Below are 25,250 nucleotides of genomic sequence, written 5' to 3'. Positions count from 1 at the left end.
TGCTTCAGCTGCCAAGCTTTTAAATGCACAAGGACTGTGTCACCTCAATGTTGTGCCTCTGCTTCGAAAGGGACATGAGGAGGCACAGAGCCCATCTGCCCAGCCATACGGGACACAGCTTGCAGGGTGCCTCTTGGCAAGTCTAGCAGCACGTGGAGGGATCACAAGGCAGAGGTTTAACCACATTCTCCTTGGCAAAAAGAGACAAGCTCACAGCAATTCCACTAAAAACGAATTCCATTTAATTGTTAAATTGGGAGCCTCTGATTGTGTGCTGTTGACAGGCACATAAAGCCTTCAAAGCCACAGCTGGAGGAAGCTCCTATGAAGAATTTCAGCCATAAAGCAACAGGCGAGAGGAAAAGGAAACTTGAAAGAAATTGTAATTTACATGAAGTTTCTTGTTCAAGGCACTGCCATTGTGCTGTGGCGGACAGCAGTGCCTTGGGTGGAAATATCTGCCCCAGCCCATTGCTGCTGAGAGCCTCGCCATCCGCAGCCACACAAGAGAAGTTTGCAGGCTGGAAACGCTGCCTACTCTGCAGCAGGAGAACATATTATTTATTATTTAATCAAATCAATTATAAACCCTGGTTGCTTCTCTTTCAGGAAATGATGCTAGAGGACAAAATTAGCCAACGTACCACATGCACATCAATATTTCTTCCCTGAACTAAATCAGTCTGCTGCTCCTAAAACATATCTGCATTGCCAAATGCTAACCCAGTTTTCCCCTGCCTGACAGAGATGAAGTTAGAGCAGTGATGAATGGAGTCTCAGATATCTATTTAATTGGCAATTACAAAAGGAACACAGCAGGAGAACAAAATTGCAGACAACAATGGGTGAAAAGGTTATAATTTTCAGAACAGCACAGTGGCTATAGAGAGCGCCCAGCTGCCCATATTGTTTTCCTGTGTTACTTCCCCAAAACAGGAGCTCTTCTCTGCAGAAAGGCTGAGGAATAACAAAGCACCGTCCTCTAACACATCCCGTGGGATCAGGGCTCATGGCTGCAGCCAAGTCGTGCCCCACAGCATTGGGTGCTCAGGCACTGCAGGCTTCACTCCAACCCTGGGATGTTCATCATCAAGAAAAGACTCAAAATTGCGAGTGCCAGGAGAAAAGTACTTTTTTTAATGATAGCAGGTGTATGAATGCAGAAAATTAAAGCATCTGGCAGGGGAAGATAGGTAAGCAAGTACCCATTGGTTGAAGCATTCCAGCTGGAGCAGGCAGTGGTACTTGCATGCTAACCCAATGGTGATGCTCTTTTTGCTCTTATTTAGGCAGTGTCCTGGCCAGGATCAAGGGGGGATTTTTTCTGATCCTGGCTGGCAAAGAATACATGTCTGCAAGCGGGCAGTTCAAAAGGATGACAGCATTTGTCACATTAGGTCTGAACACTTCTGTATCTCTGATGCACTTTTCCTGCAAACCTGAAGTCAGTGCTTGCTCACCTCAAGGTTGTCCTTCCACATGGAGGAATTAATTTCCTAGGAATTAATTTCCTAGTTAAATCAACTTACTGGGAAAGAGAAACTGGAAAAACAAGTGAATATTTTCAGTAAAGTACTTTAAGCTGAATTTACAGCTCACTCTCCTCTGAAAGACACAGCAAAAGGTGTTTAGAGGATTAAGGGAAAAGCATTTTCCTTTACCTAGTTTTCACCTGATAGCTTGCCTCTGTCACTTTACTCTTGCTTAATTTCTTTACTTATTCTGTGATTCTATGCTTCATCTGGCTGCAAAAACAGATCTATGAGGAGGAAACACACAACAGCACAGACCTCCACTAGCACCAAATGGCAATATTCTGGTGACACATTATAAGAAACTCGGCACATATTCATGTGCAGAAGGCTTGCAGGTGCACCTGGTGTAGGAATAGTCCTGTAGCATTTAAGAGCACAGAGTAATAAAGGATGAGTGAAGGATCTAGCTGAAGGAGGAGATGACTATTAATTTTATTTATTTATTTGAGACTTCACAGAACTAGTTGGTTCCTGGCTGCAATTTGAATAGTGAGAGGTGCAATTTTTACTGGCAAGCAGTGCTCGGGACTTTTGTTCCCCACTAGATAACACCATAAAGCAGCAGTCAGCTTAAAGCTGATCGCTGTTTAATACAAGCCTGACTACTTACCTGCAAACACACGAAGTAAAAGCGTGGCAGAGTAACTAGATAATCCTGGGGCTTCGTATCTATAATTGTACAACAACCTGAAAGCGGCATGCTGCTTGAGCCCCGCAGGCAGGGCAGGCTTCAGGGAACTCCAGTGATAAGAGGAAGCAGACCAGGCCAGGATGTGGAAGTTAAAATTAAAATGATAGAAAAATCCTGGGTGGCAAAGAGGAGAGGATTGTCCACAGCATTACAGACACATGAGTTCTGTGGCCAGTGTGTGTCCTGATAAGAGCAGATGGAGATGCTGTGCTCCAGGAACAGCCTTATCAGCAAAGTCATAGAAAAGCAAGATTTTCCTGACGTGTCTGCACCCACCAAGGGATGGATAAGACTTCCAGAAATCTGCTTTTTGCTGACAGCTGCTGGGTGTGAGAGACAGAAACTCTCCCAATGAAGTGCCTTATCGAGCGGCAGCGTTGATCCCAGCTCAGCCTCTCCCACAGCCCACCCTCCAAGGAGCTCCCTTGGAGACATCTCAGTCTTGAGTACCTGCTCCTGCTTTGGATAAGAAGGATAATAGGAAAAAAAAATTGAGATTCTGTACAAAATCTCATTAAATAAAGCTTCCAGCTGTTTTAAGATCTTAGAAAAGCCACTGAAACTTTTTCATCTGGAGCAGCCTGTTAAAGGCAGGCAACTTATGCTCGCCTACTCACCACCCCTTTAAACTCGACGGCTTTAAAGGGTTAAACCCAGTACTTTAAGTGAACACCTAAGCTGGCAGCCAAGACAAATGTCACCAAGTGAAACTGCCTGCACAGTCACCGATGGGCTGAAAAAGGAGATAATCAGGCTGCTGCTATCCCGCAATCATTCCTCCCTGAGAGCATCATCTTCATCTCAGTCCAGCTTTTCAAAATAATTCAGTCACAGGCAAAAACCAAAGAGAATTTCCTGACAAACAGAGCTGTCAAAGTTAAAGCTAACCAAGGAGGGGAGGATGTGATGGAGAACATCGGTCAGCCCCGACCGGGATTTTATTATTGCTCCATTTGCCACTGTAACAATCCGATGAGTCTGGAGGAGGCTTTGATGCCTCCTAACTCCTGCAATCAGGCTCTTCCCACCTGCTAATGTGTGTGTGTGGGGGGGGACGACGATATCAAGACAGGGCCCTAAATCACCCAAAGTATAGGAAATCTGATAAATCTGAAGGCTGAGTGTTATGAAATTTACTCAGAGATACAAACAGCTTAAAGCATCTACAAAGTAAAGTCATTGTCCTGAGTCTGTTTGCTAAGCCCATTTTGAATTACCTCGGGTTGGGGCTGCTCATATATTACCTGGGTACATTAGGAGTATATTTTGTTACTTACTGTCATTACTGTCTGAGCTCTGAAATACTTTTAGCCCTGCCTAGTGTCCAAGCACTGACAGAGATATGGGTGAGCAAATCAGATTATTGTGGCCTGTGAATAAAAATAACAACTGGATTTTTATTCGTCTCTGGAGTGTGTGTGCAGATACAGGGGCCAGGGAGAACATGGTCTGGCTTCAGCTGCGGACTCTTGGTCCGTGTGAGGTCAGCAGGAGCAGCTTTACTCATGTAGATGAAGCTGGGTACGGACCTGAGCTTACAGACTGGGCTGTTATGAAAAATGACCTCCAGATCTGCCATGGATGCGAAAGACGTAGATAGGACACTAAATGTGGGACCCGAAATGATACCTTTCCACAGAGTTTTTGCACTGGAAAACCTGCCTCAAGAGCCAGACGCCCTCCAGGTTCAGGCAGTTGGGCCTGATTTGAGATGTCCCCATTGGGGACATCCCAGCAAGCCCACAGGCCACATCCCCAGCATCACCCAACAGCACTGAATGACTCCAAAATCGCCTTTTTTTCATGGAAGTTAGCTAACACCCAGCCCAGATGTCTTAGCAAGGGGTGGTGTGGTGCCAAGCGATCCACCCCGATGACCTACAGACAAACAACGTTTCCATCACGGCTGAGTCTGTCTGAAGCACTCATTGCATTTCCTAATGCCAGCTGTGGTTGCTGATGGACTGCCATACAAAATCTCTCAAATTTGGGATTTTTATCTTCCTACATCACATCTTCCCTTCCTACACTCATATCAGGCAATATAGAGATGTAAGTTGCACATAGCACATGAAAGGACTTCCCCTAAATAGTCAGCCCGTACCCTCCCAGGTCATTTATCCCAACAGCAAAGATCAGCTCTTCTTCAGCAATTCAAGGTATTTCTCTCCATATCAAAACACAGAGTTCATAAAAAAAAAAATCAAAAACAACATTCAAAATATACATATATATATATATATAATCATAACCCACATTCAATCAGTTTTACTTTTTCTTTCTGCCCTGCAGCCGACGATGCAGTTTTGTGCTGAGACCGGAAGAGGTGCACATACAAATTTTGTGCAAGGTTTAACCCTTTCATTTTCTATTAAAAATGGAGAAAAGAGTGACCGTCACTTCAAAATGACTGCAGCAATCAGCAGAAAAGATTGAGCCACGACTTAAAGACCAATTCTTATCCAGGATGACGAGTAATGCTGCACACACCCAACAGCCCATGTCTGGCCATCGTCCCTTTGGGACTTGGCCTGGGGAAAAAAGATTGCTGCTGTAGTCAAAAACCTGGACCTTGTCCTCACCAGAAATAGCCCGGCATCCAGCAATGTCCATTAGCATGCCAGAATTGTCACCAAGCTGCTCAGCTTTTGTCTTCAAATCAAGCCTTTTGTCATCCTAGAATTAGAAGTAATTCTGAAATTATTTTTAATAGCAGCTATACATAGATATCAAATGTAGGCTGGTAGGCAGGGAGACTTTTAGGAGGGATTCAGTACATTTTCTCCCACTGCCTTTTATGAAGGTTTTGCTTCTTTCAGTTTTCCAGATAATCCTCGTCCTGCTGTAATGAGCTGATTTAAATGTGTTTTTTTTTTTGTTTTTTTTTTTTCTGCTCTCCCCTAGTACATTGGCTTTGGGTCTCACATCAAGGCTCTTTCTGAACGTCTTCCCCAGAAATTCCCACTCCTTCATAAATTCAATGTTGGGATCAGACTTTGCCAGGGTACAAATAGCCTGGCCAGGCTCGAAGCAATTGCTGCTTACCTGAGCCCATGACAAATGCTACCCAAGCATTTAGAAGAGGATGCAGACAAAGATGCCAGTAGTCTACAAAGCTACCTTACTCTACCATTCTCCTATAGAGAAACAAGAGGTAACCTATTTCAGTTTCCTTCACAGTTATTTGAATGCTTTTCTTTCAATTTAAAAAAAGGAAATTAATGTCAATATTTGCCCCACACGTTGGGTGGCACGAGAAAAAGACGGCGCCAGCCCCTCCATGTGCTGCTGCTCTGTAATAATTTGGGAAAACTGCGGGTGAGCTGGCCCCCAGGGCAGCTACTACAGACACAGCTTAGCTCCAGACACACCACTGCCTCTTTCTCCGAGTTATTTTTCATCTTATTTGTCCTCGGCCTGTCTCCTTTATATTAGGTGCTATTAAAAGGCTGAGTGACTTTGGACAAGCACAGCTTTTCATCACCTCTGATTTTGTTAGTTGTCCATTCAAGCCGTTTCCCCCATGAGATACACAAGCACGAGCCACCATGGCAAAGCAGCAGGTTTCTGTGCAGGGCTTTCAGCATTCCATCCCTCTCCCAAAGGCTTGGATTCTCCACATATTCCAACATCTGCCTCATTTTCTCCACCCCTACCCAGCCCCAAATTTCTCTGTTGCCCCACACTCTGTTGCTCCTGCCGCACATCAAACAGGACTGCTCTGCAAACTGTGCAAAATACACTAAAAATAAACAGTGGGAGAACAACTAGTATTTGGATATTTATATTAAAATGTTAAGTAACTAGTTTTTTTACCTATTCAACAAATGGTTCGTTTTTATGCCTTAGCAAACCAGGGTGTTGTAAGGAATTCTCTGCGAGGCTAAGTATTGCTTTGTATTCGTGAAGGAGGTGGTCTGGGAATCACAGGGACACATTTAAAACTGGTCCTGAGCTCAAGTCAGAGGAGTAGGTTTATCTGGCGGGCTTTTTGGCCATTCCCCCCAGTACGTATCAAAACCTGCAGGTGCTTTCAGGTTGTCGCAGGTCCCTGGTGTAGGATGGCCGGAGGAAGGTACCCGTGATGGTGCCAGAGACCTCCAGCGGATGTGGTGTGCTGTCAACTTATTTCTGCTCAGGTCCTCAGAAAACTCTCTGCCTTCACCTCGTGGCCACATGTTGGACGTGATGGTTTGGGGAACAGGGAAGGATGAGGAGCCCTCCATCTCTACATGTGGAGTCCAGCTGAACATCTATCTGTTCCTTGCTCTCCTGAAAGAGCAGCATAACAGGCTGGAGAGGGAGCACAGGGCACCACACTCACCATTTACCAACACCATTTCCCTGCGGTTTTCTCAGCTGCACGAGGGAGAAGAACCACCCCAGACCTGTGGCATCCCCAGATGTGTCACCCAGCCCTGAGCAGAGGCCAACACCTCTGATCCCAGCACCCCTATATCCTTTTAAATCCAGATTTCTCAGAAAGCTCAGCACAGACACCATGCGGGCCCCCAGTGCCTCACCCCGCTCCTCATTAACTGGCTGCTCTCACGCACTTTGTCATCTCAAACATGCAGATGAAATGCTGGAGCTGTTGGATGTTGACAAATTAGCAGCAAATTACTGAGGATTAGAGAGCTACAAACTCATCACTTCCCGTGGCCCCATGAAACAATATCCAGATTGCATTGGCAGCATCGCCAGTTTTCTATCCAGCTAACAAGCGGTGCAGAGATGAAGACAGTGAATTAAACTAAGCCAAAAAGCAGGTATCTCGTTTGCATTCTCAGAAGGCAGAAGTTACCCTCCTGTGCTACAGTTTGCAGCAAATAGGACATCCAGCTCTTTGTGCCAGTGCTGGCAAGAAGGAATTGCTCCAATAGCAAATTGCAACTTGCATAATTAATAACTTGCTTCCACCTCTTAACCCCTCAAGCACGAAGTCCAGCTGCAAGCCTCCAAATGAACGCTTCATCTCTTGAAAGTCAACGGTCCCAAAATTCCCATTAAAATGGTTCCAGGCTCTAACCCAAACTACTGCTCCTGTTCGATGGTCCCTCTCCCAGAGACTCCTGTCTCAATGGTTGGATCTTCTCCAGAAGCATCTTGGGGGGAGTTTTCTTTGCTCTAGGACTCAGCAGAGCTCCCTCCCATGGTCCCATGGGTTTCCGGGGAACTCGCTCTTAATTTTATGCTCCTGCTTAATAAACCTTCCGCCCCTCATTTATTTTCACGGGAAAATGTCAGCCCTATGCTCAGCGTCTCCTGCGATTCGTCCAGGGTAGGGTGGGTGTCTCAGCCCTGCCAGAGGTATTTAATGTCTCTGAACCAAGCAGTGCAGATCTTTGCCATTCTCTTTCATCTGTTTGCTTTGCAAAACAGCTGAGCACCACAGAAGTAGAGCATCCCTGCAGGGAAGGTGCATCTGCTCTGGAAAGATTGCAAAGAAAAAAAAAATAGAAAGAAAACAAATATGTATTTCTGCTCCAGCAAATTAAACAAGCACATCTTTAATCACACTCTTTTGTAACAAGCTTTTAACAAAACTGCAGCATTTGTATCTTTTCTCTCCGTTTTTACTAGCTGTCCATTTCAAAGTAGGTAAAGAAAAAAAACAGGACTATTGTCAGGCTTTTCAGTTTTAAGGACATGGAAAGATGTTTTGGTGTGTTTTCCACAATTACACATAAAATGGCATGCCACACCAATGAGCAAGAGTCAGCACAGCATCAAACTGTGCGAGGAAACCCCAAACTGGTGCTGGGGTAACAAGTAGGTCACGGCACAGCTCTGCGAATGTGCTCTACTTAGGTTTAAATGCAAAAGCAACCAAAAGCCCTCAGTGCCAGCACAAAAGGCACAGGGGAGTAGCAGACCAGCTCACTGCTCTTGGTTTGAAACACACCCAGCACATGCCAGCTCACCTCCCAAGTCCCCAGCATCCAGTTCTTTAATTTGGGTAAATCTAAAATGAGGGGGAACAAAGCATTCAAAGGACCAAGCCATTGGAAAAGTGCCCATGAGCTTTCCTTCCAGCAGCAAACGGGGTCACCTTGCTACCTTCTTTAATTAAACAAGGCTTTGGAAAGGAATTTCTGAAAATTGCAAACCCAGAGCATTTCAGTTTTGCTCCATTTTAATCCTATCATATTCCCCTGAAGACTCACAACAGCCTCTCCCCTTTTTATTTTATTTTTCCACAGCAAACCCCAATAAATTTCCTGCCAGCTCCAAAGAAAATGCAAAAAAACACAAAGAAATGTGCTTTTTCCCCAAACCTCCAGCACAACTGCTGCGCTAGCACAGATCCCTCCCCACCCTGCTTTTTGAGCACTCGGTTATCTGCTGCTGCTCGTTAAAATGCTTCTCCTGGAGAACGAATTTCAGCGAAGCCTTTGTGAATTTTTAATGCCCCGTGCTACTTCACTTTTGCTGAATCCACATTTCCTCCGTGCCATCTCCCCGGCACCGGCAGCATCTCCCCCATCCCCTGCGGCCACGCGCCCCGCAGCCTGTCCTGGTGTGACCAGTCACCTAAGGCCAGCTGGTCTCGCGGGAGCACACCCGGGCAGGGCAGGAGATGTACTCTATTGTACTGAATTAGGAGAAAAGGGGGAGCGCAGAACATGAAAGTCGAGGCTGGTGACTTAATTGACAGAAGGGTGAAGCGTGAACCACCTCTGCTTTCAGCAGAACTGAATTATCACAGGAGTGTGGTGGCACTGAGGGCCTCCAGCACTGTGATGCTGGGGAGTTTACAAGATAAAAACACTTGTTCGAGCTTTCTTCTCCTTCCTCCAGCTCTGGTAAGAAAATCATTAGGCTCTTTGTAGTTAAACAAAAGCAAACAAACAGCAAAGAAAAAGCCAGCAGCAACTCACAAAAACATTATCCCAGGGGTTTTCAACAGAGACCAGGAATGGCTCCACCTAAAAGCAAATAATAGCGAAGACAGGGGCTTCAATTACTCTTGTGTGTGTCTTATTCACATAAAAAATAAGGAGAGTAGAATAATCTAGGCTAGAGCAAACAGAACGCTGCTTTCTCAAAAACATTGCCATTGTGGAGGGTCACGGTGCTGCACAGACCTGCTGCAAAACTCACTCACTTCATGATATCGGGACACAAAAATCTTTGGTGATCCATGCCCTGGAGCACCACGGCTGGACCAGCTGAGATGCTGTTCACCTGGCAGTGTTATACGGGTTACCCAAGTTTCTGGGAACGCTGTATTTCTTCAAAATACTCAACACTACTAGCTAATGAAATGGGAAAAGCTAGGTTCAGCCCCTGATGACATCTGTGATGTTAGGTCAAATGCTCCTCCCATGGAGGAGGTGATTTATTAGCAAAGATTGGACCCACTTGAAGAAATCAGCTCCTTGGTGCTGGAGAAGGCTCAGCTACGCTTCATCAAAGGAGCAATTTGCACGGATGTTTTCTGTCCCAAGTAAAGCAGCACTAACAGCTCACATGTTGCCGCTAAACCCATCGTGGAAAAGCTTTTCAAAAACAAGACAGACCTTGTCACAGCCTCCAGGGAGCACAGCTCTCTCCTCTGCCTGCAGGAAGCCCTTTAAACTTGGACATATTTCCAAACTATTAGCAAAAATTGCATTTCTAGATTGGTTCAATGCATGGAGCTATGGGTGACGTTAGCAGGATTTGGGAACCAGCCCTTGTCCTTGGTCCAGGCACCCAGCTGCACACACCTGAGCTTGAAATATTTGTGTCTAATTTACATATGAAGAAAAGGATGTAAGAATATATAATCTAGGGTAGAGCAAACACAACAGTTTTTACAAAATGTTGATGTTGGAGAGGGCCATGGTGCTGTACAGACCCACAGCAAGACTTTAAGCATATGGAGATACCACTGGCCAAGTAGACCACTGATGCTCCACTGCCTGCTTTGTCCCAGAAAATCCCCACTACGGGTGTCTGAGGATGCTTTTTGATGCCATTCCCTTTGGGGGAAACCTCGACAAACCTCCCAAGGAAGAGGTGAGGCGAGCTGAGGTCTGGTGACTGCAGGGTTTGGTACCACTCCTCCACAGAAAAACTCTGATGAGGGGCTCAGACGACATTCTGCCACGGGACACAACATATTTCCACCCTAATTAAAGAGAAGCCAATTCCAAAAGTCATCCGCCTCTCTCACGGAGCACACTGGCATTTTTCTGCAGAAAGGCACCTGCCAATGCTCAGCCCGCTGGTTTCCTGCTTGTGCTGCAGAACAGCCCCGCTCCTATGTCAGGTCAGCCTGCACAAACCTGAGCTGAGCAGAGCTGCAAGAAGCACTTAATCCCCATTCTTGTCTAAAAGGATCAAAATGCTCAGCGGGTTGGTAATTCAAAGGTTTAGCCTCCAACCTCCACATATCAGAGAAAAAAAAAATACATGCTGCGGGCTTAAAACTTGAATATTAAAATTGTAGAAGGCAGGAGGTAAGAAACAAACAAAAAAAAACTGCTCATGCTATTCTATAAAGGAACAGTCCTTTTCTGTAGTGATTTATGGTACAAGAAAGCTGCTTGCTTTTATGTTGCCTTGGTTATCCAGTCACTCGCTGTATGAATAAATTTGCTTGGTTCAGTGCAGGGCTCTCAGAGAAAGCACACAGAAAGGAAGAGACCGGCTCCAGCTACCCATAATTTATGGTTTGGTGTCTTTAAACAAGTACAGATCTTTGTTCAGCTCATTTTTGTAGCCAGCCCCTATCTGAAGATCCCTAGCCTAGACAAGAGAGGACGTGGCTGCAGAGGGCTGGGACAGGACAGGGACATGTGGAGAAGCCACTGTGGGAGAAGCCACCATGGGAGAGACAGCTGCCAGCAAGGCAGGGTCAGCCCCCCAGAGCTACTGGCTGCACCCGTTTTATCTACCCAAACTCATTCTCCAGCTCCCATGGGGTCTCTCTTTGCTCGTTTCCCCCTTATCGACTCATCTAGGGGGAGAAGAAAAGGGAAAATGTCAGGTATCCAAATTCAATGGATTGCAAATCTGTCCTTTTAGGAAAAAAATACCTGCAGAAATGGTCTTCCCAAGCCAATTAGGCAGCAAGGTGCCCTGGCGTTAAGGATGCTCCAGCCTGGCCAGCACAGCCTCTGAAGGTGTTTGTTTCACAGGGGACACCCTTCTCCCTGGCTGCTGACCTGCAAAATGTCAGGCTCCTCATTTAGGAAGCAAGAACTGGTTCTGAAGACCTTCAAGTGTCCGTGTCTTGCCTGAGTTATATTTGAAGGTGGTATATCGCACGAACGTCCCTCCCAATCAGTTTTCCTTTCCCCTCGTTTCCCCAGGAGTCTCAGAATTCATCAACTCATCTGCTCATGGTCCTCATTATACACAATTTTAATATTCCCTGCTATGTACAGCCCTTTTATAACTTCTTTCTCTTAACTATTCTTCCAGTTAAGTGCTACAAAAACATTTCCCCCTCTGTTTTCCAACTTGGAAATTCCTTCTGCAAGATCTGCACGCTGCAGTTTTCCAACAACTAAATGAGAGGATGCAGGGGAGAGAAAACAAGTCTGGCTCCTTTCCCTGAAAACCATAAATATTTCAGCTTGTTTTTACTGTCTTGTGCAAGTACTTCCAATTATAGTACACGCTCCCCCCCCAACCCCCCCCCCCCCCCCCCGTTTAACATGTACCAAGCATATTAATTAATATCACTATCACTCCAGCTACAAAAGCACTAGAAAGACCCATTGGGCATGTAGCTGAGCTTCCACAGAGCCAAGAGCTGGACTCCAGAAAGCCCAGGCACAAGGACCTGACTCCTGGTCTCTATTAAGAACAGAAAACCACAGCAAACAGGTGTATTTTCCTAATATAAAAAGCAAAATGTGTATTATATTGAGGAGCCTGTTGGGGTAAGTACATTGATTTTGGTTAATCTGGGGCTGTTTGCTCTTATAAATTCGGCCTAAAAAGGTAAGGAAGGAAAATCAGTCTTGTTTAATGGAGGGTAGCGTGTTTGAAAGCCAGCAAAGCAGTCAGCTGGAAAAGTAACATCTCCATGATGAGCAGAAAGCCCTCTGGAAAGGAAAACAAGTCTCAGCGGACATCTGTTAGCAGGCTAGGTGCAAGGCTGCGTCTGTGCGCTGAGACAGCCGAGCGTCACTTAACTGAGCAACCACGTGCTGAAACAACATGCAGGCGCTGTGGCCTTCTGCAGCCAATTATTTTGACTCAAGGAACAGAAATCCCATGTTTACATGCCCGGCACCAGAAGTGCCCAAAAGCCGCCCACTGAAATCATTACAGAGAGCAGTGCCCTAAAATCCGGCTCCTTTCACAGATGGAGGCAATGAATAACAGCAGGGCTGAAAGCATCTGCGTCTGCACTGTATCAGGCTGGGTGCCTGTGTATCAGCATCTAATTAAGGCAAAATCTTGGCAGCAGGAACCGAGCTCAGGTCCAACCGCAGAGCGCACCCTGCACCGGCCCTCCCGTGCAGCTGGGCTGCAGCCAGAGCATCTTCCCTCGCCGCTGAGCTCCAGCCCACACCCAAAAATGCTTCCTGAGGCTGCAGCTGGGTCACAGAAGAGAAATTTCCACTCTGAAACAAATGCCCACCTGTGAAAGTCCCTGAAAGCACTGCAGGCTTTCTCCAGAGTGAAATGCTACCATCCGTATTGCAGGCACCAACCACAAAGCCAGAGGCACTTGTGCTCCTGCATTTCCACAAAAATCAGTTTTCACCCTTTGTTATCACAGCCTTCCAGGGAGAAATCCAGCAATTCCTGATCCCTGTGTCTCCCTGGCTGGAAAGTACAGATCTAGACATATCATTGTTTTACCTTCAAAGATTTCTCTCTCCACTGCGAGCAGTGAGATAGTTATTCCCCTCTCTCTGATCTTTATTATCTAGTAACCCTAGTAATCTTAAAAGAGTCAGAAAGATAATAGGAAGAAACAGATCCCCATGATTTATAGTTGTTCCTGGCCAACTGCCTGAACGTAGGCTGCCAGAACATATTTTCTCACAATTGTCTGGCAAAAATGGCTTGGGAATTATAAGGATTATTTGCAGCAGTGTATTTGTTCTGGATTCCATTTTTGCCTTATTTAATTCTAACAGCTATGATCGACTCCTTCGATAAACATGGTGGATCTGCAACAGAAGCTAATGAAAAGAGAAGGCAGAGCCCCCCAAACTGGGATGAAACTGGGAGGCAGGTGGAGGAAAGCCCAGCTACCAAGAGAAAGAAGTAGTGTTGGAAGCTGTAAGTGGGACTTGGGTAGGATGGCAAGAGGAATAACACAGGCTGGGGGATAATGAGGTGCCTACTGAGGTGGTGAAAGCATTTTAAGCGGTTCCTATGTGCCAGTCACCTCTACGGGGGTGTATCTTGCCATTGCCACCCTGAAGCCTGTCACTCACTCGTAATACACCAGGAGCACTCACAAACCACATCACTGAGCCTGTTAAAGGCATGTTTCCGAAGTGGTTTTGAAGCACCAGAAGACAGCAAGCTCTTTGGTTCTCCTGCATGATGGATAAGCACATTGTTTGGCAAAGAAGACACGAGCTACATGGCAGCCAGAGCCCCCCACTTGGCAGGGTTTGACTCCAGACATTAAAAATGAGAACACGCACCCTGGGAGCTTGTTCCTGCACCGAGGCCAGCCCCACTCCTGCACCTGGGCAGTACCTGCTGGGACAGACGTGTCTCAGGGCCATGCACCAGCCAGGTCCCCGAAGCCTGCACCCCCTCCATCTGCCAGACCACTATCAGCCATCCAAGTAGAAAAAGTCCTTTCTAGGCATTTTAAAATTTCATCCCTGCCAAAAAGTAATAATTAAAAAAAAAATCACCACAACATGAAAATTTTAGCAGTAGAAATACTGATTTGCTGGATCTACCTTGAAAATCTTCCTGGATACAGCAACATGAGATATTACTGAGACAGATTAAAAAGTGCCCGAGGTGTTAAGCTATTGATGTCCATCAATGCCCCCACTTTCTGCTGTAGCTGGAGCCTTTGCCGTACCTCATGCTGCTGTTTCCAAGCCAATAAGACCTTCGTGTAGATACCCTCCCTCCTGGAGCAGGTCTGGGACTTGTATCATAAACTCTGTAGGGGGAGATGTCAGGGCAGTTTTGCACAGAGACCAACCCATCTGAACGCAGGAATATTGTGTTTCAGCTGAAATGACCAGCAAGACAGCTACAGCATCCAGGGATGTCCACACTCCACAAAAGTCAGCACAAAACCCACCACTTTTAAGACACTGACAATATAACTTGTGGGTTTTGGCTAGAGAGATGGCAAGGAGGTAATAGCTCTGTAAATGTTTCATAGTGCCCTTTGCTGGCTGTCATCAGGCCACGTAGATATATTTGCTATGCAGTGCCCAATTAAATTTCTCAACTTTGGCTCCAGAAAAAAATATTCTTTTAAAAGTCCTCCTGACTAATTGAGCAGCTTTTCAAAGCGTGCTTCAGAAATCACAATCTCTTATTCCCACCTTTCACAACCTGTAACAAGGCCATTAAATCTGTCACCGTAATGTATCCCATTCACTTCTTTTCAGCCTGAAGTCTCTAATGAGGGTTACAGAAGAAAACCCACAACTCCCAGCCCATGGAGAGAAGAAGAAAATAAAGCCCGTCTTCTCCGGGTTGCACGGCGTGTCAAACCTTAATTGGTGTGCTTCAAAGGAGGCTGGGAGTGCTGGAAAACACTGGCCTCCAGATGAAATATTCTGCCTCGAATTGGCAGGCTGAAATGGTAACCCCTGCTCTATGTCTTCTGTCTGCATCTGTCATGGACACCCAAACTCCGCTGTTTGTATATTAAAGGAACTGAAACACCAACCAGACCAGCAGAGACCGAAACTCAGTGACGTTCAAGGCTCCTTGCCTCTCTCTGCAAGATCTTACATACTTAGTTCCTGTTCAACTCCCAAAAGACCAAAGAAATACCAGCAGGAGCCAGGAAAGGACAAAGAGGAGCCAATCAAGAGATATGGTACCACATAACAAGCACATTGTGCACAGAAACACATCACACACACACACACAAAGACCTTACAGGCTGAATACAGCTGCCTTGCCCCCCTCCCCAAAGCAATACGATTGCACAAACTGGTTGGAGCCCAAGCACGGATGCTTCTTCACAGCGTGGGGAGCAACTGAGCAGGGAGGTTTTAGACCACCCCGAACCTCTACCAGCGATAAATAACAGCAGCAAGAAGGCTCAGTTGATGGGGCAGGCCAAAAATCTGCACACTGTGCAGACTGGTGAGAGGTTTCCAAGGCAGAAGCTTTTCTCTGGTCTGCTCCTCCATGCCTGGTCTGTCAGGGGCGGCTCGGCCAGGAGCAGAGAGCAGCGATGGCCCAAGGGCTGGTGCTTCTGCTCAGGCAGCGCTCTCAGGAAGATGGCTTTTTGGGTCAGCATCACCACCTGAGCCTTCAATGGACAGAGGCTTAGCCTAGTAACAAAGCGTGAAGCCATGAGGTGAGATATCTGACCGTGTCTGAGGTTCTAACCCATTTGCTGTCAATACGGAAATGTCAGGAAGCCTTGAAGGTTACAACAGTTACTGATTTTACCACAGGTTTTGCAAAACAGATGGATTTTAGAGAGGGTGGAGAGAAATGTTTGGCAGTCATGAGGAGGGAAGGTGCTTGGGCGGCCAGCACGGAGGTACATGGACATGGCTTTCAGGCCACGGGGCAGCCTGTACTGTGGGCTGGCAGGCCTCACAGAACGGCTGAGCATGGCAGGGACCTCTGGAGGTCACATCATCCAATCCCCCTGCCCAAGCAGATCCACCCAGAGCATCAGGTGATGATGGTTTTTTTTTCTTTGCATCTGGTTTGATGTTCTAGCTGCAGGCTTTACAACAAAAGGATGATGACACAGGTGATTGCTACCAACTCCACTATGACGCCAAACTTCTCTGCCCCTTGTTTCATGGATGTGCAGGGCAGTGGGCACCAGAAAGACACACAGACTCATGTGTGTGGCTCATTCATTAAAAAAAAAAAAAAAAGTCCACCTAGCAATTAACAGAAAACATCCACGACCTCTCAGCTGATTTGTACCTTGAGTAATGAGAAAGGGCACTCTGCATGACACCAATTAGGCACCTGAGCTGTCAGATATTAACTGGAGTGCCAGCAAGCCAGTTGCCTGGAAGGCCAAGTGCACTTTCTAAATAGAGCAACTTTTACTTCACAGGCTTTCACGGTACCTTCTATTTTGGTGGCCCGCTCTCTCAGCAGGGAGCAGCTTTAGTTACAGGACAGGAGGAAGAATTTAAGAGAGCGATGGGCTCTAAAATGTTGCTCTGCAGAAATAGGCAGGATACAAGTGCTTCTGTTGCACAAATTAAATTTCATGTGCTGGCCACACCATTGGCTTCAGTTCATGGGGGAGTTTCTGGGCTGGATCCAAGCCTTGTCCAGCACAAACCTTTCACTAGATAAACCACACATGGGCCCAGGTTAAAGCTGGACTGCTACATAATTGGCAGCTAATAGTATAGGAGGATATAGTACTTAATGTTCTAATCCTATGCACCCAATTCAAGGCCTGCTTTGCGAAATGAAGGTGGTCCAGCTAAAAAAAGTATTAAAAAAAAAAAAACAAAACACAACATGATTCTAACATGCATTTGCTAAGGAGAGGTGATGAGAGAAGAGAAACAAGCCCCACAGATACCTGCACCAACCTAATCAATAACAAAAGTCAAACCTTGATTCAGTACACTAATTTCAAGGGTATAAAGGGTGGACAGAAGAGCTAGACATATCTCATGACAGCTTGTAGGGAAGGCCAGCAACCATCTTTCACAAGTTCTGCATCATCTCAAAATTCATCTGTTGATAGGTTTGTTTATTATTTTGGGAACAGCATGTTCTAATTTAAACAGATGTCATCTCTTCAAAGCCCCATGCTGTGAACTCAACAAGGTCTTGGAAGGATAACTGAGTATACAAGAGAGAGAACAAGGGAAAAATTATAATATACAGGAATCTGAATAACTGAAAACAGATCCAAACTTTCCCCTTGGAAATAAAGGCCATCACACAGTTTTACAAGGTGCTTTTTCACTCTCACATGAAATCTAGATCATCTAAATGCAAAGTGCTGGTTTTTTTTTATTATTTATTTTAAACAAGATAAATAAATCTAGGCTGTTTGCTTGGTCATGGAAGAACCTACCAGATTTATCCATACTTTTAAAACCTGATTCATCATTGCATTTTTCCACTTAGATGCGGGTGGCTGCTAACACTGTTTTTGTTATGCAAGAATTATAAATATTCTCACTTCAAACTAATGAATTACTTCGGACACACCAGAGAGATATGAATAGCTCAAGGTTTTCCCTGTGTGTGATGAGCAGTAGCCAAGCAGAAGGTAATTACCCTGGTCTGGAAGATAAGTGGCTTTTGATGAGTAACTCATTAGGAACATGGACCACGAGGCTCCTGGGAGCTCACTGTAACAGCAAATTTCAAAAATAGGCATACAGTTGTGGCTGTGGAAGGAAGAGCTGGGTGTGCAACAGGAGGCTTATTAGGTGCTGGTGGTTGTTTGTTCTGATATGTACCCTAGCCTGGCATCTTTTTAAGATCTGATGAAAGCACCCAAAGCCAAAGCCATGATGTCTTCATTTTCCTTCCTTGATGTCTCAGGTGTCATGCTACTGAAGTTCCAGCTGCTTACCACCATTCAAGCCCTGTGCAAATGCATTTTCCAAAAGGGCCTGAAGTTGATGGGGAAGGGTGGGGAGATAAGTACTCCAAGTCCTGTAACAACTCTGTGGATGATTACCATGCTAAATTCCCATCGAGTCATTTTCTAAAAGCATTTCAATAAATTAACAAGGTAATAAGTAATAGATGCCTGCTATTTTTAAACTCAGAACAGTGCCAAAAAGAAATGTTATCTAACTGCCCAGAAGTTAGATGCCATAAAAATAGATGGGTCCAGGCAGGGCAAGCAAGCTGAAAAGTGACAGTTCCTTGGATTTCTGAAATAAAGAAAGGACTAAGGTACAACCACCACAGCAGGCAGGACATCAAGCTAGCAATATGGGACATTTGGCACGCATCAGGGAAAATGCAGTGTTGTGCTGGGACCTCCATCCCATTTTCCTGGCCAAGAAATCCCTTCTCTAAGCTGCGTTTATGACATGCCTCAGTTCTTTAATATATCAGACTGGGGCTGAGAGATGAAGTTGATGCTTTTCTTTTACCTGCTTCTCTTTCTCTGCCTTTTCCCAGCCTTTAAAGCTTGGTATCCCCATAGACCAAGGGGCCAGTGGTGACAGGGGGCATTACTGGCACCATCACAAAGCCATCAGGCAGAGCAATGCTACTGCTCTGCAGGTGAGAAGAGGAGCTCACTGCACCCACAAGGGCACAATCCTGCTGCCAGATAACTGGGCTCCTCAGTCAGTCTGATGTCCAAAGCAATTTACGTTCTCTGCTTGTGAGCTGTATGCATGCCACCATCATTTACAGTGCAAATTTGTAACACTGGGATATTCTTTGTAAGCAAAGGTCTGTCTAACAGCATAAATCTGCTTTTATGAGCTCCAAAGTGACTCTAACAGATATCTGTGCACAACTATTTAAAGGATGAGCCCTCCTGCGACAGGAATGGGCACAACTCCATTGCCCTCAGTGGCTGTTAAACAAGAAGCCCTTTCCAGCCACCACTCCTGGTGCAATCGTGCTTCTGCTCTTCTTTTATTAGTTTGCTACGTCCCCTTGAGGCCCCGAGCTGATCATCCAGATCAGCTCAACTCTGAACCCTTCCCCCAGCACTTGCATGCCAGATGTCTATGTTCAACTGATAAATGAAATTATTTTAATTCACATTCAGACTTTTTTGTATTTAATTACCAACAAGAGCAGAAGCTATCCAAGAGAGCACACATTGAATGGCTTCGTTCCTATCCACACCTTCAAACATACAACCGAGCACACTCCAGCTTCACATCGTTCCTTGTTGGCCTTATCCTATTTACAGCCAAGAGCAGCTGGGTGGAGGAAGCAATCTTACCTGTCATTACAAAGAATTACCTGTCATTACAAGGAATTAATGGAGTGTTGGGCTTGTGTCCCTAGAATGTCGTCAACATCTTGAGCAACACTCAAGATTAAGTGCCATGTCCCTTATCAGGGTCAATATCTGAGCCACTTTCCAAGACCGTGGTTACAGATAATTACACTGACAATGCATCCAATACAGGTAACAATGCCCCTTGGAAAATGGCTTGATGATTCACAACCGTAGCTTTGCCAAATTACATGCTGAATATGCGGTGAACATAACAGAAGGCACGTTCTGAGGAAAAGGTGCTTTCCAGTAGAGCTACCGGGAACAGGATTTATTTGCTAAGGGTGACATAGCCTTGGCCTTATTTGCAGCAAAACGCCCAGTCAGCTCGCTGATCGGCGGTTCTGATTACCATGGCTAATGGCAGCTTCTTGCCCTCTCAACATCTTCTCAGTCGGCTGCTACGTAGCCAGCATTTAAAACCTTGTATGGGATGCACATCACGTTTAGTTACCCCGGCCACAGGAGCTGGGTAGCTGCAGGGACTGGAGATTTCCAGATAACAAAACTCCTGTTTCCACGGAGGAACATTTTTGTAAGTGATCATTAGCAATTAGGCTGGTCTGTCAAAATAAAACCATCTTAATCTTTCAAAGTGAATGCTGGGCTATTTAACTTATAATTGATTAACAGCTTTCGGAAGAGAGGATTAAAGTACACAGTAGATATCTCAGATGATGGACAGCTCAGCTTCACGAGCCTAAAACAAGTTGCCTCCTTTTTCCCACCACATGCCAATTAAATAATTAAGTATTGTTTACTGGGACTAGAAGGATTACAAGACAGTAGGTGGATTTATTAGCAGGGAAAGGAAAAACACTCCTACATGGAAGAAAAAAGATTATTTTGAGTGACTGACAGCCGTGCCCCTGCAAAGCACGGCTGGAGATAGCTAAATTATTCACTGTCAGAAGGTTACGTCCCAGCCCTTTTCTCTTTTGTCAGGCCATTTGCCAGTTTATCCAGACATCTCCAATGTGTTCATCGTTTCAAGGTGTGCTACCCAGATTGTTTGCTCAGTTTATCACACAGATAAGCTACAAATCCAGCTGCTTGGTATTGTTGATGGGGAAAAGGTCGGGGACAACTCATATTCATCACAGTCTCAGTTCTCCTCTGGGGCAGGAGACCAAGATGTCCTTCAGCGAGCAAGAGCTGCTTCCTTAGAGGTCTCCCAGTACATGTAGGCACTGAGTGAAAGCACCTTTGTACAAGTACCTAAACACAGCAGGAACAATGATATGTTTTAGCATCTTGCACCAAGAACATCCTATTTTATACGAATTAACAATTTATGCTGAGGAGCTTTGGAAGAAAGAAGCGGGGGGAGAATCTCTGGGTTCACATGGCCAGGCTCCATAATTACCATGCCTGAACTATCCACGTTGCATTAACACCACACGCACACCGCTTTTACCAGCCTGAAAACCATCAAGACACTGAAAAGACTTCTAAATGCAAGACCTCCTGACTATAGGAGGCTGCGCATTAAATAAAAAAACTCCTTAAGCCTATAATGCAAAGGAGTAGCATGGGAACTTCTATATTGCAATTTCAAGTGGAGAGGCAGTTATGGAGCAAATCTTTTATGTTCTGCAGATGGGAACAAACTCAGCAGCATAGCTGGGCACCCAAAACTCATCTCACACTGCTGTCAGGACCAGCAGGGCCATGGCTCTGCAAAGACTCTCACCTGAGGACACCACAGCAGCTTTGCACTCAAGCCAACCCTTTACACACCTAATCTCTGGATGGTGAGAGTTAAATAAGTTGCTGCAGTTAAAGCAGAAGGCAAAAGCAGAGCTCTTCCCTACTATTTCTATAGGTCTTGTCTTCAAGAGCAGCTTCAGCACAACTGAGGAAAGCAAAAGCTGCTGCTTTAGGATGAAGCTGCCAGCACTGCCTACCCTGGGAGCTCCCTCCCTGGGGTGCTGCTGTCACATGGTGCTTGCTAATGATTTGTCACAGATGGTTAATTAAAGGGAGCAAAGTCCTCGCTAGACAAGAGCCTCCGCAGGTGTGGAGGCAGCCGAAGCCCAGTAACAGGGTATGATATTTCGAGAACCTGGGAGCTTTTGTTTTTTTGCAGCCTGTCTAGAGCTCAGAGCCCCTTCCTGGGATTCAGAGAAAAACCTAAAAGTGCAAGACTTTCATTTTTTCAGCAGAAGTCTGCGTATGTCACATGGGCAGCCCGTGGTGGGACATGAAAGCAGTCAGCTGACGCTCCCATTGATCCTCAGAGCTGTAAATGGTAAAGCAATGAAGAGGCTGAGTTTCAACAAATCAATAAATTAAAGGCCAGGATGTCAGAGGAAGTCATGAAAAGGCTATCCCTAGGGATATGAAACACAAAGATATTACTGCTGCCTCTGGAAACCTCTGAGCCAGGGTTTGCAGGGAGTGCACAGGGAGGGAAATATCCCTGCATGCCTCCTGCAGCAGCTGCTGCGAGCCGCGGGGTGCTGGACGGGTGTCTGCAGGGAGCCGTGACACCCAAAGGCTGCTGAGGAACATGCTGGGCTAATTACAGAGTGCAGCAAGCCCCGTTGCCAAGAGGTAGGCAAATGAGAGCAGCTGCCAAAGCCTGGCACCAGGAGTGGCAGGTGCTGGCCCCTCACCTCGAAGAGCCAGCGTGGGGATAGGGCTGCCACCTGAATTCAGACTACGTGGTGACAGCAGGTCATGGAAAGGAAAAGGTATATCCCGATGGCCTCTCTCCACGGGGAGGACCACGCTCTGTTGGCCAGCAATGAAGCTGGAGGCCGACTGCACCGAAGGGAATGGGAATAGAAGCCAAGATACAGAAAACTCCTTCCTCAGAGATCACCTGGCTTTGTGAACAGAACAGGAATGTATCACGTTTAGCATCTCTCTCCTTGAAGCACCCTTGTAAGGTGGGGACATGTCACACACTAATATTACATGTTTAAATTATTCATTTTAACACCAATTTCTTCTTTCCTACTAGCTGTTTGCATGCTTTTGTCTACTAGACACTGACTCTGTGCATCCAGCTGAGATGCTGGAGTTGATGGAAAATGAGGTGGGCTCCCCAGAACCTGAGCTACCTCCCCAAACCATAATGCAACGTCTAATGCACCTCTGAGTCCATTTTTAAATATACTAAGGTGGGAGATGCCTCTGGCATCAGACAGCCCCAGGGAGGCTTGCACTGGTAGGAAGAGAAGGCTGCAGACCACAGAAAAGTGACTGTGGGTGCTGGGACATCATCCCACCCCCGTTACACCCACAGCACTAACAGTGAACGGACAGCAGATAAGTCACTGGAGATCCATGTTTTTTTCAATATTTTGTGACCTAGACAAGGAACGCTCCATTTCTGAGCCACACAAGCATCCCTGTCCGATGCTCAGGCAAACAGCACCCAGGGGAGCACCCGTGGTGGGGTGAAGAGTTGCTCAGCACCACCAAAAACACATCTACCTGCTGAGCCAAAGTTCTCCACTACACAGCGTGCCCCATATTTCTGCAGCAGATGTTACAGCTGGCAAGCAATAAGCTGGAAATCAAGGGAAGTATTAACAGTTTTTTTTCTCCTGTTGTGTGAAACGCTTATTACCAAAGCTGTCTTGCCACGTGTGCAGGCTCCATTGCTCCACACGTGGGTTTACATGGGGAAAACCTGCCGAAAAGTGGCAGTGGGTACATCTGCTGCACAGGACAGCCCATGGAAGTCACCACGGAGAGGCATTTTGGTGCTGAGGGTAGCTGATGGACTCCCCAGGGTCGGCTCTGGGGTGCTAATCTCTGCCTCTTTGCCCAAATCCAGACTCCCTCCGGTCGGATGAGCAGGACAAGAAAATGCTTTTAAGCACCAGGCTGCATCTGAGCAGCTCGCTGTCTGCCTTCCCCAAACAGCCCGAGTGATCCCACCTGTTATCTGCAGTTCACTTGCTCGAACCTTACAAAGGGAGAAGCATCCAGGTACCTCGTCCTTCTTTGCCTTGGTAAAAGAGCCAAGACAAAACATTGCACTCTGAGTTCTGGTTCTCCAGTCCTATCACAGCTGTTATAAATTGAACTGTGTCTAAAATAAAAGCACAGCATTGTGTGGCTGAGTTTGAAAACTCAGTTCGCAAAAGCTCCTTTTGAGCTGTGTTCAGCAGAGGAACATTTTTATTATTTTTTATTCCAGTAATAAATCACTGCAACAGTTAAGTGCTCAGGAGGCCGTGAAGTATGGCAGTGTGGGTGGCAAGAGCAGGAGTTCGTTTTTCCCTGCAAGCATCACTTAGGGTGCTCCCCCCATGCTAGCCCCCTCAACATCTCCTTGTACTGCGTTATTGCTCAGCTTAGTCAAGTAATACATTTCAGGATCTTATTGTGGTGTCAGGGCATTGACTGCTTACAGGCCAGTAGCAGTGATAGTCCTCACCAGCTCTTTCTGAAATCGAGTGTCTCCCGTTTAAATCTGGTAGGGGAAAAACCCTGCTCCCCTCCGTGCTCCTTGCACAGCCTCCCACATGTCCCTCTGCAAACACACACAGTCTCGATATATATTTGATTTTCTCATTGTGTAAAAGGGAAAAAATAGAGACAGGCCCTTGGGATTTAGCTAGGAGCCACGCAGGGCGGAATGGGACCCACTGCCTGTTTTTCCTGTAACCGTGTTATCTCACAGCAGACCCACTCTCTCCTTTCTCAATCCCAAACCATTTAATGAAGACATCTCTGTGTTATTCCCCATCCTAGGGCAAGACCAGGCTTCAGCTAAGTTGTTCAGGTTTCAACAGGCATAAACCAAAAATAAACATAACAATAAACATATTGTTTGGGCAATAATAAACATATTGCCCCTTGATGCGTGTGCCCAGTCCAACAGGAACCAAACTACAAATATTCACAGGTTAGGTCTGTTTTACAAAGCTACTCCAAGATCACAAAGAGAAGGATCCTCACTTATCACTTAGCTGTGATTTATTTTTTAAATGTTCTTTTCAGGCTTGTAAAGCTGCCCCAAATTTGGCAGATATCGCCAGACTTGCACACTAGTATCACGTCTGCTCTAAGAATACCTCAGCCAAAGAAATGACAAAATCTCTTCCAAAGCTTAAACGGCATCAGTGTCAGACCCAGGAAACTGAACGGCATTTAAACAGTTGGATGTTACCATCTGGGGAAAAAAAGTAATAATGACAGAAGTTAAATGGAAAAAAAAAGCGAAACGTGAACGTTCAGACTTACCATTTTTGTCAGCTCTTCTGAAAATCTAGAATTGAAAAAGAGAGAGAGGGGTGTTTACTATGTGGGTCAGCTGGAAGGGTTTGGGGTTGCAGTTAAGCCCCCCCCCCAAGACATCTCAGGTGCTTTGTGGAGCCCACCCCTCTCAAGACCCAGCCCCTGGCCCCATACAATGGTCAACCACCACCTGGGGACAGTATCGGCACGGTCAGCTTTGGAAATGATCAGTGAGTGCTCCAGCAGTTCATTTATTTCCCATTCCCTTTGCAGAAGAAAGCCAAAAGCACGGGTCCAGCACACACACACACACACACACGCAGTGACACCAGCAGCGCAGCCAATTTCTCTTGCATCAATAGTATCTCTTAAACCAAGTGTCACAGTTCTGCATTTCTCAAATTATTTACCTGGCTTTTTTTTTTTTTAAGCAAGTTTCCTGCATGAGAAGGAGATTATACCTAGGCTTAAAACTACTGTGTGGAGGAACAGCCCAGAGAGAGGAACCAGATAGACTTTTCAGAAGGAAAACCTGCAAGAAGGTGTAGTACAGTGGAATTTGCCAGGGAAGAAGACAGCAAAACAACTGCTGCGTTTCTGACTAGTCTAATCTTAGGACAAGTCCCCTGACACAATGCGATTAACAGCAAAAGCTTGTGCAAGGGCTGAGTTCTTACAGGCTGCTGCTAAAAATGGCTGCTGGTGCAAGCTTGGCCGTAAATTACCGAAA

The 25,250-nt window shown here is 46.0% G+C and overlaps 1 protein-coding gene across 1 annotated transcript in view; it reads right to left on the bottom strand.

Annotated features, from left to right (window-relative positions):
- Positions 1-25,250, bottom strand: part of NECAB2 (N-terminal EF-hand calcium binding protein 2) — a 59,229-nt gene that overhangs the window by 26,778 nt on the left and 7,201 nt on the right. The window contains exon 2 of the mRNA XM_083851721.1: positions 24,527-24,551. Coding sequence (XP_083707847.1) covers positions 24,527-24,551 — 25 coding nt within the window. The remainder of the gene's footprint in view (positions 1-24,526; positions 24,552-25,250) is intronic.

Source organism: Anser anser (assembly GCF_964211835.1).
Source record: "Anser anser genome assembly, chromosome: 11".
Lineage (NCBI taxonomy): Eukaryota > Metazoa > Chordata > Aves > Anseriformes > Anatidae > Anser > Anser anser.
Note: the sequence above shows the minus strand (reverse complement) of the source record. Positions and strands in the feature narration are given on the sequence as shown.